At 40.5% G+C, this 15,139-nt stretch overlaps 1 protein-coding gene across 4 annotated transcripts in view; it reads left to right on the forward strand.

The window, feature by feature from the left end:
• The window catches only part of nacc1b (nucleus accumbens associated 1, BEN and BTB (POZ) domain containing b), a 30,836-nt gene that overhangs the window by 1,693 nt on the left and 14,004 nt on the right, over positions 1–15,139 (forward strand). For 2 of the 4 annotated variants that reach the window (XM_038712716.1, XM_038712713.1), the window contains exons 2-5: positions 9,074–9,224; positions 10,198–10,440; positions 11,681–11,902; positions 13,832–14,294. In XM_038712716.1, coding sequence (XP_038568644.1) covers positions 9,099–9,224; positions 10,198–10,440; positions 11,681–11,902; positions 13,832–14,294 — 1,054 coding nt within the window. In that variant the 5' untranslated portion in view covers positions 9,074–9,098. Of the gene's footprint in view, positions 1–31; positions 1,398–9,073; positions 9,225–10,197; positions 10,441–11,680; positions 11,903–13,831; positions 14,295–15,139 lie in introns of those variants that run through there. The other 2 variants (XM_038712715.1, XM_038712714.1) reach the window with 2 other exon arrangements.

Here is a 15,139-nt window from a genome sequence, read left to right on the forward strand (position 1 = left end):
GGCGGGTCACCGAGGACAACGGTTCGGGCTCGGCCGGCGAGACGGTTCAGTCAGTTGTCCGATCCCAGAACTGTATATATATGTGTGTGTGTGTGTGTGTGTGTGTGTGTTGGGGGCTTCTTGATTTCGGATGGGTGAATTTGGATAGAGGGTGGTGTATGGTCTGCGGCGGTGTGTTGAAGTGTGGGTTAAGCTATTGTTTTTTTTGTTTTTTTTAGGGGATGGGGTGGTAAAGTTGTGCTAGCTACTATGGGGGATGGGCTCATGGGGACAGACCAAACTTTAACCACTTAACACCGGCTTCACTCACTCGTCGCCGCGGTCGGACTTGCCCCCGCCTCCCCCCTTTCCCTCGGTGAGTGACTTGACGAGTCATCCGCTCCTCTTTCGCCCGCATTCCTGAACTTTTATGAAAAACAACTACTTGGTGTTTGGGGAAGGGGTGCAGTGCTTCTCCTCAACACGCCTGCGTTTGAAAACCGCAGGCAGTCGTTGATTCGCCCAGTGGCTTGGTGTCCTGTCGGTAAAACGGGTTAAGATTGTACAGCCAACCCCCTACTTTCCTTTCCCCTCCTCTCATCTCCTCTCGCCATGCCGGATCCATCCGTCTGTCTCGCCCACAGTTGCAGCGCATTTGTGTCCCGGGATGACCTGTTGATGTCGGCTAAAGATGGAGTGCCAGCATAGCCCTCCGCTATAGAGCCCCTCTCATCTCCGGTTAAAAAATAACGTTAACGCTTAAAGATTCACATCGGAGTTCATTCAACTGACCGTAACGGTAGTCTGCGTGGCCTCCTGGGTCCCATTGTGATTTAATAATGTGTTCGCTTTGAGAAATCATAAGCGACATTTTGGAGGGGAGGGGGGGGAAACGCGTGTCTGTCCCGTATCGGTAGCTGCCATTCGGCCGGCGGAGGAGGAGGGAACTCGGTCTAAACGGACATCACACCGCGCTGGCACGGACAGAGGGGAGACGGGGATAGCGCCGAGCTTCTGAATATTTGATCCCCTCGTCTATTTTTGTGTTACTCGGGCGATAAACGTGTGTTTGTGTTTTGGGCTTTGGGGCTGAGGAGGGGAGTTGGAATCAGGGTTGGAATACAAAATAAAGAAGAAGAGCTCTTTTTATTTATTTTTATTTTTTTTGTTCCTTTTTCCGCTGCCGCCCGCTCGCTCCCTCCCTCCGCTGAACGCACACACACACACACACCACCGGCCCGGCCCAGGCGAGGACTCCCAAATCCTACCGGGCATCGAGGCTGGCACACGGCGGGGCACCGAGAGCTCTCTGCCCGTCCAGACTGCCCTGCTGCCCCGCTGGTGGCGAGCTCAGTCTCTCTCTCTGTCGCTCTCTCGAGGCATCCACCGGCGAGACGTCGACTCTGCCAGACTTTCATGTGAGATTAATTGATGTATAATTGATGTGTATAAATAACATTTCGTTTTTGAAGTTTCAGCTCTTAGTCGTGCTCAAGGGAGGCTACACTATAGCCACATTTTGGTGTCTGCCTACCCACGAGTGTCGGTAAATACAACATGTTCAGCCTTAAATGTCTTTGAACTGAAAGCCACACAAGGCTGGAATTTAGTACACGTGATTTAAAGACATGTTTGCGAATTAAATGTATAGGTGAAGTGTTTTACTAATGCCAGTGTTAGCCTTAGCTTTAGCTTGCTACTTGCTAACAGGCCACCTTTAACCTCTCTAAACCAGGAAACTCAATATGATGAGGTTGCCATTGATGCTGATATGACATGCTGTGTTATTATTGATTCATATAGTTTCTTGAGGTTGATTATATGCCAGCAAGCTGACTGCAGTGACTAAATAACTTTTTTATTTTTGGGATATGGTTGTTATCTGCAGCATGTGGGTTAGTTCGCATAAAATAAACCAGAGTCTGTGGTTCTGGAGATGAATTTTAAAAGTTGTAGAGGACACACACACAGTTTGGCATTAAGTCAGAGCATATAATGGGGCACATGGGGACTGCAGGGCAAGGGTCAAGTGGTGTGAATAAACTCCCTTTTATGTTTCCTGGAAGTTGTTGTGACCTCTCTGACCTGTGAGGGGGAAAATGTGGCAGGCAGGATGTCCTTGGGTGACATCTCAATGCTCCACAGTGTGTTCAAGTCAAATCAGTTCACTCCTACAGTTTGCTTTTAGGCAACACTTGAGCGATTTCAAGTTTTAGCACAAATGCTGCTGTCTGATTGTCTGAATATCAGCATAACCAAATAATTTGCTGCTCTTTGCTTTTGCCTTTTGATTCTTGAGGTAAGATTTGTTTCACACACGCTCTTTTTCTGAGCATCTGCCTGCTTATTATGTATATGACCGCACATATTCTACACCTGGATACAACTACCGGCATCTACTATTGGTCGATGAGAAGCTCCAGTGGGACACTTGTTGGTTCAGTTGCCTTGGGAAGTACAAATGTCAGGCAGTTCTTACTTTCCTCAGTCAGTCCAGAGGTCGAGAAGCTACTTTTAATTTTAACCTGTTTTGATAAGACAGAAATCCACATTACCAATAAGACCATGTTATGCTAATTAAAGTAGGAGTAAAGTATGTAAACAAATCCTGGAAAAATGCCCAAAGTGCATGGACAAAGTATCACTCTGAGCCACTTCATTGAATAATAATTACATTAATCTAATGCATATTGATTTCTTTATATCGACACAAACTGTCAAGGCACAATTATGTGTCACGGTACAATGGCCAGCAAACACTGACTTATGTCAAAATATTGATTTTCACAAAATAAGTAGTGGAAAGCTAAACTGTAATTTATACACTCAGACGCTAATAGTATTTTGATATGATGGGAATGTTATTCAGATCAAATTGTACAAAGTGCTCCCAATCCAATAAGCAGTCTACAGTCTTAATTGTTTTTTGTCCAGAATATGTCTGCCCAATTAATTAAGCATAATAATATTGTAATGGCAGTTCACATAAATAAAACGCATGCTAATATCAGCACTTGGGTACTCTTTAAGTATCTTACGCTCATAACCAATGTTTTAATTTTAACCATAACAGTGTACTAATAGAATTGTCAACCTGGAGCATTTAAAAATAAACAAATAAATAAATATATATATATAACACTTATATGAAATTTCTATGAAATGTTTAGCACTGGGATTGTAAATAGACACACTTTACTCTTTTACTCTGCCCACGGCCCTACTTTATATGCCTATATCTATCAAAATTAATTAGTTGCTATAAACCTAACAATTAATTATGATGAAATGCTGATGGCCCTGTATCCTCAGTGCTGCCCTTATGTAGGTGTTAGGCAGGAGCTCTGGACTGCTTTCGTCCACTTTATTCAGCCTTTATTTTTCTTCTAGGAGAGGTTTGCTGAGCATACATGCTACAGCATCCTGCTTCACATTCACACCTGGAAGCTTCCCATTATTCCCACTATCTTTTTATTGTTGGCTAAGGAGCAGCTCCACTGAAGGAGTTGGAATTTAAAGGAAGAATCCACCTTCAGATGCTCTTACTGTTTTATGTGAGTCCATACCAGGCTGTAGTGTATTTTGTAAAGAGTTGGAATTTACTTCTTTTTAATCTTACTTTCCCAAAACCTGCCTTGTATACATTTCCCAGGACTTTCAACAACCACTAGAGCCCTATGTTTTGTATGTATACTGAATGTGAGATTATAAAGTAAGGTTTTCTTGTAATAATAGGTAAAGCCTAGTCCTTCAGGTAACATAAAAGCTGCCACCTGCTCAACAAAGGTTCAGGGTATTGCTGCACTGCATAATGCTCTGGTGATTCTGGAAGTGTAGAAATTCATATCTGTGCCTCTTCCCCTTCTGAATGTTGGTGGCGTGTAACGTAAACGTGTAAGATGTGTCCCGAATTTTTGTTTAAAATGTTCAAAAAATGAACTAACCTTATTAACAAAATGTTAGTGCTGTAGTCAAGACCGCCCAAACCAAGACTGAGACAAGACCAAGACTTTTAGGGGCTGAGACCAAGACTGGTTCCCCACATTACATGACACACAATAAAATGTGGAAAGAGATCATAGGCACTTCTCAAATTGATCTGAAAGATCAACATTCCCATTAAAACACCCACATACAAACACTGAGAGCTGATATCAACATAAGCATCGCCATCACCGGGAGGGGTGACAGTCGTTAACGGTAACAACACATTTTAATTAGGGTTATTTGTTGCATTTGAAGCAGTAGGTTTTACATCCAATCAAAGTTAGGATCTTAACAAATAAATCCAACGACGCGGAAGCAATTTATTGAGTGGTCTTAAGACCAGTCTCGAGTACCACAACACTACAAAATGTGAAAGAGTAACCGTTCTGATGTTATGGCAAACACATCTATGTATTGTGTTGCAGAGATATCTACTGAAGTTAGCATGCTAACCAGCTAGCCTAGGCCTATCCTTTCCTCGTAATACCACTTTGTACCTCAAGAAGCGATGGTCCCCCGTAGTTTCAGTTGGGAGATGTGTCCCAGCAGCGAGTTCACTATGTTACACAACTCTCGCAGCTTTTTTTAATCTAATAAATAAACAAAACAAAACTCTCCCAGTGTCAAGAAAGAAGACATTTGTACACATATTTTCCTTATTGAACAGAAGAATACAAGCGTACACGTTCTATATTCAAGTTTCTTTCACCGAACTTGTTAACTCATCCTAAATCAAGCTTCATTCAAACTCGACAAACAAAATCAAACTAGGGCTGGACAACAAAACAACAACAATAATTATCGCAATATAATTTTTTTCAATAACAATATAACAAATGTTCAATAAATGTTTGATTATATTCACTTTAATCGAGAGGAGAGGAAAAAAAAGCTTTTACGTCATTTCATATTTTGTTGAAAAGATTTTATCATAATTGTTTTGAATGTTCCACCTCAGACTTGTGAAGTGATCCACTGTTTGGCTTCAAGTGTTGACCATGATGAAGAGTTTAAACTACAATTAACAATCAGGTTTCTTCAACTTTCACTCAGGAGAAAAAAAAATCAGCCTTTAAACTTGAAAGAAATAGCGATTTGATACTTATCGTGATAATTATTGATATCGAAAGATATGAAACTTTTTATCGTGATAGCATTTTTGGGTATATCGTCCAGCCTTAAATCAAACTCACCTAAACCCTTGATTCACAGAGTTAAATGTGAAAATATTCTGGCTCTACACGCTGTCACAGCCTCTCTGATGGCCGACCACCCTCTCGCTCCTCACCTGAACCCGCCATGTCTTCGTCATCTCCAGAGTCCTGGTCGGAGCCACTGTAAATCCCCTCTGTACTTTGTTCCCTGTTGTCAAACTGGCCTCCATTGGTCTCTGGGGCTGTGTTCTGTTCTGGTGCAGCCATGTTCACTGGGAGGCTGCTGAGCCCAGTTCCACTGGCCGATTTCTCGGCTCCGGTTCTGGTACAAGTTTAATGTGGCCTTTGCTCAGGAACATTTGGTGGTAGCTTTTGAAGGAGCAGAGAGCCTAGTACTGTTCCTTGTGTTTATCATAGATCCAGATGGTCATGGTATTTTTGGTCAATTTCAGAAGGTTTTGTTGTTGAAAAATAGTTTTTACATGATGGCCAGTTGTGCTTTGAGTGGGCTGTGTTTACATTTTCCAGCCATGGTGCAAATCATCATACTCAAACGAGAATTCATGTTGGACCTGGTTGTTTGTGCAGACTGTTGTAATCCTATGGGCGGGCTGAAGCCTCTCACAGTGTGGCCCAGAGTGAGCCAAGCTGTTCAAGATCTCAGAGAGTGAAAGTCACAATAGCCAGTCCGTGAGGTTTAACCAAATGAACACCCTGCAATGCACAGCTTGTCAGCAAGAGTCCCAACTGTTTTCGTTCCAATCGTGATAAGTTATGTGATTTCCTAGGAGGGGATACATTTCATGGCTGTGTGATGAGTCTGCCGGCCTTCTTTGCTTAAGGCTGAACAGCTGAGTACCCAAATATAGTGCTGGGCAATACTGCAGTATTTTTTTACTCAGCATTTGTCATTGCACTTTTTTTGTCTGACTTGTAATGCACATTTTTTTCGACTGCATCAGCACTACATATCAATTACTAAATCAGATTTCTGCCATAATGATTTGGGAAATACTTGAGATTGGAGCTGGAAGTTACAGTTTTATTTGGCCTTTTGCTAGTGTCATGCAGTCCAGTGTGATGGATGGATGGTTTTACACTTTTTTTCAGGTGACCTATATTTTTTTCTGACCCAAACCAAAAAGGGGAACACGTATAGTATTATTCAAGTGTAAACACAGTTTTCTGCCTAAACGATTGCATATATATATATATGGTTATTTTATCTGTAGTTTATGGAAAAGAATATTAATTCTGTGGGGTAATGAACTGAGATAATTAGTAGATCAATCAATTAATCATTGCACTTGGAATGACTAGATTATGTTTTGTTGTATGCAAGTGTAATGATAAAGTTGAATAAAATTAGTTGAGCAGCTAATACTTAATTAAATAATTAATGAAGTTGCAGTGTGAGTGTGAGAGTGACTGGTTGTTTGTATGTGTGGCCAGGGTGTACCCCGCCTTTTAAGCAGTTGACGATGGATGGATTAAGTTGCAGTCTCAGTGGTGCAGCAGTGAATCGACTTGCTGCATATACAGTAGCTAATGATTGTTTCATGAACTGTTAAATTTGTGGGCAGTGGGGAATCTATTGAACTGAGACTTTTATTTATATATATATATATATATAATATAAAATCGTATCTTTAGCATGCATTTCATTAGAGCACAACAGCTTTGTCAACTGCAAGAACTATACAATCAGCATTGTCTGTGAAAAGAAATGGTCAAAAACAAATTGTAGGTAGGTAGGTACATTTATTATCACATTATAACAGGTTAAAAAATGGAATTGAACTTTGTAACTCCCTTCTGCTACATAGCAGACAATATACAGAAGCAATTATAAAAATGGTAACAGAAATAAACAATATTCAATGATCAATGGATTAGTGCAGAGGATGAGTTTGAGTTTAAGAGTCTGATAGCTTGGGGGGGAAAAGCTGCTCTGCAGTCTGGTGGTGCGGCAGCAGAAACTTCTATATCTCTTCCCAGAAGGCAGCAGGGTGAACAGGCTGTGGCTGGGTGGGTACTGTCCTTTAGTATCCTTTGGGCTCTGTAGGCACCTTACTGATGCTCGGGAGATGGGTACCAATGATCTTCTGAGCAGCTTTAATCACCCGCTGCAGAGCCCTCTGGTCCTGGGCCGTGCACATCCCATGCTAGTTTGTAATGTCAGTCAGGATGCCTTCTATTGCTCCTCTGTAAAAGCTGACAAGAACTTGGCGTGGGAATTTGGCCGCCTTAAGCTTCCTCAAGAAATGCAGGCGTCTGTGAGCTTTCTTTACCAGCGTGGAGATGTGAGATGACATGTCAGGTTCTCTGTGATGCCAACTCCCAGGAACCTGAAACTGTTCACCTGCTCCACTGATGTAGACAAGAGTGTGGACCTTTATACCCGTTATTGATTATGGTGTTGTAAATAAATGCATCTGCTCATTGTCTTCACATGCTGGATAGCGTGCATCATGGGGCGCTGACATTCCTTACAAACTGTGTTTTCTTTACTCACAGTTGTGTATGATATTCAAACGTGAATTGGTCTGCTTTATGTGCAGACTTACCTCAGTCGTTGGTATGGTTTTATTTACAAGCCATTCTTGGTGAAATTCCTATTTACTTCTCTTCTCTTTAAACTTGAAATATGGAAATCATAATTTTAGTTATCCTGACATTTTGCTTACTGTTGTTCCCAAAGTCCAAACAGAAAGCATTGAGGTTTTCTGCACCTGCATGGAGCGATCTACATTCTGACCTAAAACTTCAAAATATACTACCCCGAATTTTAAAGCTGTGGTGCAAGAAGTCCAGGTTGTACGTGCACAAGGGTTTTATCTGATCATTTTTAATGTTATGAGGTGATGTTGCAGCCTGCTGTTTAGGTTACTAGGCCTCGTCTGCAAGTCTCACTCCCAGTAGAAGAACGAGGCAAATCACTATCATATTGTTTCCTGTTAGTGGTTTGTTTTGGGTTGAAGCCAGACTAGGAGCTCAACAACATCTACTCAGAACCAGCTACTGTCCAAGTACTTGTGCATGTTTGCTAGGTTTGTACACCATCAGTCACTTGGAGGTCATGATCTTGCATAAAATGTATTTGCTCGGTAGACCAGTGACTCACCTTTTTGGTTCTCATTTGTTTACTTCTGCTCCATCATGTTTGTTATAGAGTAGTACTATTGTGCATTTATAAACAAAAATAAAGGGTTCACTTGATGGTGTTGCCTTTAGTCTTGAGGAAAAAAAATATGTTTATTTTTTTTGTCGGGTTTGACAGTTCCTCCACTTTTGATCACAGGCTTCTTTGTTGGATGGTGACGAAGATGAATGAAATAGATGAGTTATGTAAGTGACTGTGTTTTGACTGAGAAGGAGCGACAAGAAAATAACAAAGTAGGCCAAAAACCACCAAACTGTGAATTAGATGTAATGTAGCAAGGTTTTTTTTTTTTTTTTTAAACAGAAAGACGGCTTATATAACTGTTGCCCTAAAATTCTCTTTCATTTGGAAGTTAGTTTAGAATTAAAGTTGTTTACCAAATACTTAATTCATTAATCATCATACACTTTACTTACCCTGTTTCTTTATCTTAAGTCACTTTCCTCTCCCCTCATGTCTGTCTTGTAGGCCTTTTGCACATCTTCCAGTCCTTCATGACTGTAATTTTTGTCCCATCACTCCTTTTTATTTACCGTTTCCTCTCCTCCTGTCCTGCTACCTCTTTGTATCCTCTCTTCCTCACCACTTCTCTGATGTCTCTGTTTACCCATTCCTCATCTTCCTCCTCACCTTCCCTTCATCTATACATTCCCATAATCTGTTAATGGATGCATCCCTCCTTACTTCCAGATGTCTCTCTATTCTTCTGTCCCATCCATTCCTCCCTTATAACGTTTCAATGATGTCCCGTTATCACTACTCTTAACTTCTACCTTTCGGTTTCCTGCAGACCCTGTGGTGCTGGGCAGAGCGTTATGGCTCAGACGCTGCAGATGGCGATCCCTAACTTTGGCAATAACATCCTGGAGTGTCTGAACGAACAGCGACTGCAGGGCCTCTACTGTGATGTCTCCGTGGTGGTCAAGGGACACGCCTTCAAGGTCCTAAATGTTTTTTTTTTTAACTGATCCCTATTCAAGGATTGACAGCTTAGAGTCAGAGTTGTATAAAAGCTCACCTTTTATACATATAGCTGTTTCTTAACCTGTTGATTACGAAACCGCTATATTGGAGTAATTGTTGGCTAGGCCATTTGCCTAAAGAGCTACTTTATTTTTTGTCTGAGCCATTTACCAATTGGTCAAAGTAATTAACTCACAGGTGTCTCAATAATTTAGCATTGTCTAAACTACTATAGCATTACCTTGAAATATAAACGTGTAGCTTGAGGAGAAGAAGCTATTTTAAAGCTAATCAAGAGAGAGGAGTGGCCAAAGTAGAATTGGAGTCGAAACTGTATAAGAAAAACAAAAGTTGGATTTTCATGTTTTTACTGATATTTTTCTGTTAAATGTCTGTGTTGAAACAACATGCTTGGGAAGGGTTTTGGTATTTAAAAAAAAAAAAATAATAATTTATTCATTGCACCTGGAGGACTGGTGAGAGCTGCAGTAAAGTGTAATTAGTTCCACAGTGAAGGTGCTGACAAGATTTTGGTGACAGAAACATATGGTCCAGGTCAAACTGGTCAAGCAGAGTCTTGCTTTAAATAATTTCTAATAGATATTCTGAACCCCCCCTGGTCATTAGGGAAATAAATAATTTGGCTTTGCCACCGCTCAATATAATTTCAATTTGTAAGGCTACAATAAGAAATGTGGCTATTTTTCTGAAGTTAATTGCAACACAATGGGAAATGATTAATTTACAGTTTGATACAATTGAAATGATAAATACTTTTAGAAATTAAAATTTCCATTTTAATTCAAAATAGATACCAAAGGTAGGTTAACTGTAAACATGGCTGAGACGAAGCTCGTCTTCCGCAACATACACGCTGTTTGGGTTTTCTGCCTCTTGGGAATACACCTTTACGCCCTTGTGACTTAACTTTCGCTGCTGTTAACACGACAGGCCCACCGCGCGGTGCTTGCAGCCAGTAGCTCTTACTTCCGGGATCTGTTCAACGCCGGGGGGAAGAGTTCTGTGGTGGAGCTGCCCCCAGCCGTGCAGCCACAGAGCTTCCAGCAGATCCTGGCCTTCTGCTACACAGGACGCCTCAGCATGAATGTTGGAGACCAGTTCCTGCTCATGTACACCGCCGGTTTTCTCCAGATCCAACAGATCATGGAAAAAGGCACAGAGTTTTTTCTCAAGGTAAGCATTCATTAACAATGATTTATTAGTTCGTTAAAGTTGAATGCAGATGTAGAAGTATTGGTGAAAAGAAATATGCATTATATAATTTGTAATCATGGTAGAAAAATAAACCAGACATGAATAAAATAGCCTTTTTATGTGCTGCCACCACGGCACCTGTGCCATTATGCATGACATTATGTTGTCATGGGGGTGTCTGTGTTTGTAGACACGTTCTTGTGACTAAAAAATAATTGAAACATCATACTGACACTACAGGTTCCCTCTATAGTAACAGATGATCTGATTAGATTTGGAGTGCCTTGCTGCATAAATCTGCATATTAATGAGGAAAACTGATTTCCTTGAAAGTATCCCGCAACACCTCCAGACTGAGTTACTATGATACAAGCTATGATATGTGTTATGTGAAGCATGTCAAGATATATGATAGTATTTGCCATTGCAGGATGTTTTAAGTTGCTTTCTGGTCTTAAAATACGGCTGTCAGGCGTGGTGGTTTGGCTCCTCCGCCAGCCACTTTGGCAAACTATCAAGGAATAATATAAAAAATCAGTCCAGCTTGTATAAGATACAAAGATACTTGTCCTCGATGTTACTGGGCAAAAAAACAGATTTAAGATTGTGTTGAGTATCTTTAAAACATTCCCAGTACTAGTGTTGATATGATAACCAAACTTTGCTACCAAAACTTTTTGGATACCTTATTTGAGGAAACTAACTATTCTTAACCTAGCTTTTTTTTTGTTCAGTGACAGAACATCACAAGCTACCAGAGCCCAAGGCAAGGTTTTTGTCAGACCAGCAGTTTAAAACCAAAAGACATATTGTCTTATAGGACATAGAAAAGCAGCAAATCCTGACATGTGAGAAGCTGGAAACAAAGAAATGTTGGTAATGTTGCTTCACAGATGACTTCAAACAATTATCAGTGTTGTTAATACATATAGTAGCATCTTCAGAAAGCTTTTAACATTAGAAGCCTGAAGTGTTACAAGCAGCCGTAACAGTTCTTCTGATGGAAATCAGGAACTAACTGATCATAAAATAAGTAAACAAGATTATGATTATTATTTGGTACTTAACAGATTTCCTTACTCAATGCTACAGACAGATCTCAGTTGATACACTTACATAAACATGAAGTGATGGCAAGCTACAGTATATTTTGTTTATTTTCAAAGGTAATGATGTCAGAGAAATTAATCACCCTTCTTTATATCACCATAACCTCCAGGTCTCATCTCCAAGCTGCGACTCCCAGGGTCTCCACGCTGAGGAGACTCCGCCCTCCGAGCCTCAGAGCCCCGTCACTCAAACAGTGGGAGGCAGTGGAGTCAGCGTCGTTGCCACGGCCGCAGGAAGGCCCACCTCTTGTCTGACGCCCCTCCCCCTGGTGTCTAAGGTGAAGACAGAACAGACGGCCTCCACACCTCAGCCCACCCCTCAGCCGCAGCAGGTATGCTGCCGCTGATAATGTTAAAACAAGCAAAGTGTTGCATTGATGAAGTAATTAACAGCATGTAGGCCGCAGCTGAGACAGTTGACTGTAAGCGCAATAAAACCGTCACGAGCAAAAAGCCAATACTTCATCAATACACCTGTTCAACAAGCAAAAACATGTCAACATGTAGAAAGCGATATTTTAATCTGCCACTGTGTTTTACACTCTCTGCTAATAGCAAATTGTTGCAAACAAGCTAAAACGAAACCTATCTATAGTGTAACTGTTGAGCTTAGTTTGCCACGTTCCTAAAAATTTGGCACGTTGTTGTAAACTCAGCTGCTGGCTGAGACAAACCAGCCGCTCCTCTCTCTACTAAATAATGTTACTTGCAGTGAATAACAGCAGCAGAGGGAGGAGAAGGAGGAAGGACTGATACTGAATATCTTTATTCTTTCTAATGTCACTCAGTATTTTGATGTCAGGAATATGATTTATTTAATTGACATTTTAGATTTGTTTCCACTGAGATGTTATTGCGTTTATATTGCGACTTTGCTGTTGTAAACTGTTGCTGCTCTAGAAACATTTAGTTGTATTTAAAGTATTCAGTTCTAATCCTGTTCTGAATTTAAAGTCAAACAGGCAGCTAATATGCACACTTTTAATATTTGTTAATTTATCGCAAGTTATATCGTCATCGCAATATGAACTCATATAGTGTAGGCCTACTGTGCAGATCGCATTTAAATTGTGTTCAGTTAACCACTTTATAAGAGTTTTAACTAGAGGTTTCAAAAAGCCTTAATATTGAGAGACAAGTATGGTTTTTGTATTTATTATGTTACCGTCCATATCAGTAAGTTTTGGGTGTTGAAGGAGCACAAACTGTATTAAACGGTTTGTCTCACTTCTTTTATTGTCACATTACAGTGGCTTAATACAAACACTGGAATAGCTTTGCATTTACTATGTTTTTGGAGTTTTTTTTATTGAAAAACAAGTGATATGAAATTCTGAATATTTAGATTTTAGCTAAACTAAGGACACCTTCAAGGACTGTTTACAGCCTACATACGATGCATCTTTTAGTTTTCATGGCAGCGTCTTTTGTATTATCAGGTACTCTGAAAGTTTCTAATTGACTTTTAGGTGGAAAATTGCTCACTCACTTATACAATAAATACAGGGATGTAAGTCTGTAAGTGTTGAGTCATGCTTAGTTAAAATACAGGTAAAAGAGAGTCTAATTTAATTCGGAGGAAAGCATCTGTTGGCTGCTCAAAAATAGTCACCGTGTGATGTCTGGTGCTAATCTTCATAACAGTGTATTTGCTACAGGCCTCACTTCCTCAGAGGGAGAGGCTGCGCTGTAAGAGCAGTGTGATCATCATCCTGTAGGTTTAGTTTAAACAATCAAGTAGCATAAATTATCATCAGATATACAGATTTGTTTGGAAATGGCTTACGAAAAAACAAAATGGCTTACGAAAAAAACACTGCCACCGGATTTGTCCTCTGTAGTTTTTTACGAGATGAGTTGTGATAAAGTCAGCAGGTTAGCAACGCTGATTTGTGTACATTTTAGCACAAGCCTTTTCTACAGTTTAAAAAACACTTAACATTCAGGAACTTTAGATTCTTTTGATAAATGAAAAATAGAGTTTTGAAGAAAAACACGTTGTTTGGGATGTCATTTCATTTTTGTATCGGTTCCATGTCTCTGTATCATATTGGCTCTAGTGCAGAAATATTTCAAAGCCATATCTGTGTGTTTTGGCCACTGAAAATGACTATATAAATGAATCTCTTCATTGTTTCTCTTTGCTGTTAAAATAGCTTTATGTTTGTTGATTGTTTTTGTTACTTCTCTCTTTTTCTTTTTTTTTTTTTAAGTTGTCTAGAGTTTAAGATAAATAACCAGTGTTTCTCTCTGCCCCTCAGCAGGAGGGCTCCCCCTACTCTGTGGTCTGCACCCCCGTGGCCAAGCGGCTGTGGGAGGGGGGCAACCGTGACGGGGGAGGGGGGTCTGGCGGGGGCGGGGGAGGTGGAATGAGGAAGGCCGCACGCTACTCTTCCTCTTCGTCGTCCTCCTCCTCCTCCAACAACACTACCCAGGATGCCTCTGGGCGCGGACCTGCAGCGAATGCTGCTATGGTAGGTGGCGGTGGCGTCACTTCAGTGGGAGGAGCCGGGCTCAACAGTAACCATAACAACAATAACAACAATGGTGGGACACCTGAAGGAACGAGCCCGGGCACGCTGAGTATGTACACGAGTGACTCACCAATCAGTTACCACGACGACGAGGAAGAGGACGACATAGCGGATGACAGCGCAGAAGAGCAGTACAGACAGATCTGCAACATGTACACCATGTACAGCATGCTGAACGCTGGAGCCGCAGGTAAGATCTGTTTTCATCTGTTTGTAGTGTGTTTTATAAGGACCGGTCCCGTAGAATTTGTCTGTCCAAACATCTCAGTAGTGCAGGGTGTTGAGGAGAATGAAATACTGTGGAGCTTATGAATTGTTTCGTTTATTTAATCAAAAGGACAATCAGATGGTCGTTGGAATTAAATATTCTATATAGTCTAATAATATTAGTTATAGATAGTTATACAAACTGAAGTTTGTTCAAAATACACAAGAAATGTGCGTAAAATCAAAACATGTTTTAACTGTTGTTAGTCATGGGCCAAGGGTCAAAGGGCCTTTTAAGTCTAAGGTCCAGGTTTGATTTGAAAACATAGAAAACAAATGAGAAATATATCTCCAATGACCTAGAACTGAATCTTCAGATGGTTTGATATCCAAATGGACTAATTTTCTCTAATTGCGCCTGACTAAAGTAAGAACAAAAACACTGTAGGAAGTGCACTAAATGATTTTAATGCACGAATGGAGGCAAAGAAGCACCCAAAGCAAAATGGAGTGTGATTGCCACTGTTTTACTATCCACGTTGGAGTGAATTATCTCTCTTATATTGCAGTTAGGATTGGAGCACTGAGGGTTGATGTTTTTCTATTTAATGTTTTGGACTAAAAATCTAATAGAGGTTAGGGGACTAAAGGTTAGGTGTGTTGTTTGTTTTTAACTGTTAAAGCATTTTGTTTCTGTATATTAACAGATGTTAGCAATTTTGTCATGACCATATTGATCATAGCCATTTAATGTGAGCTGATTTGCAATAAGTATGCATTTAAATGCTAAACTTTAATGTGAAAGCCATTATTAATATAAGTATAAAC

The sequence above is a fragment of the Micropterus salmoides genome, unplaced genomic scaffold, assembly GCF_014851395.1.
Source record: "Micropterus salmoides isolate LMB-PRFRI ecotype aquatic unplaced genomic scaffold, ASM1485139v1 Ms_hic_scaffold_12, whole genome shotgun sequence".
NCBI classification, from domain to species: domain Eukaryota; kingdom Metazoa; phylum Chordata; class Actinopteri; order Centrarchiformes; family Centrarchidae; genus Micropterus; species Micropterus salmoides.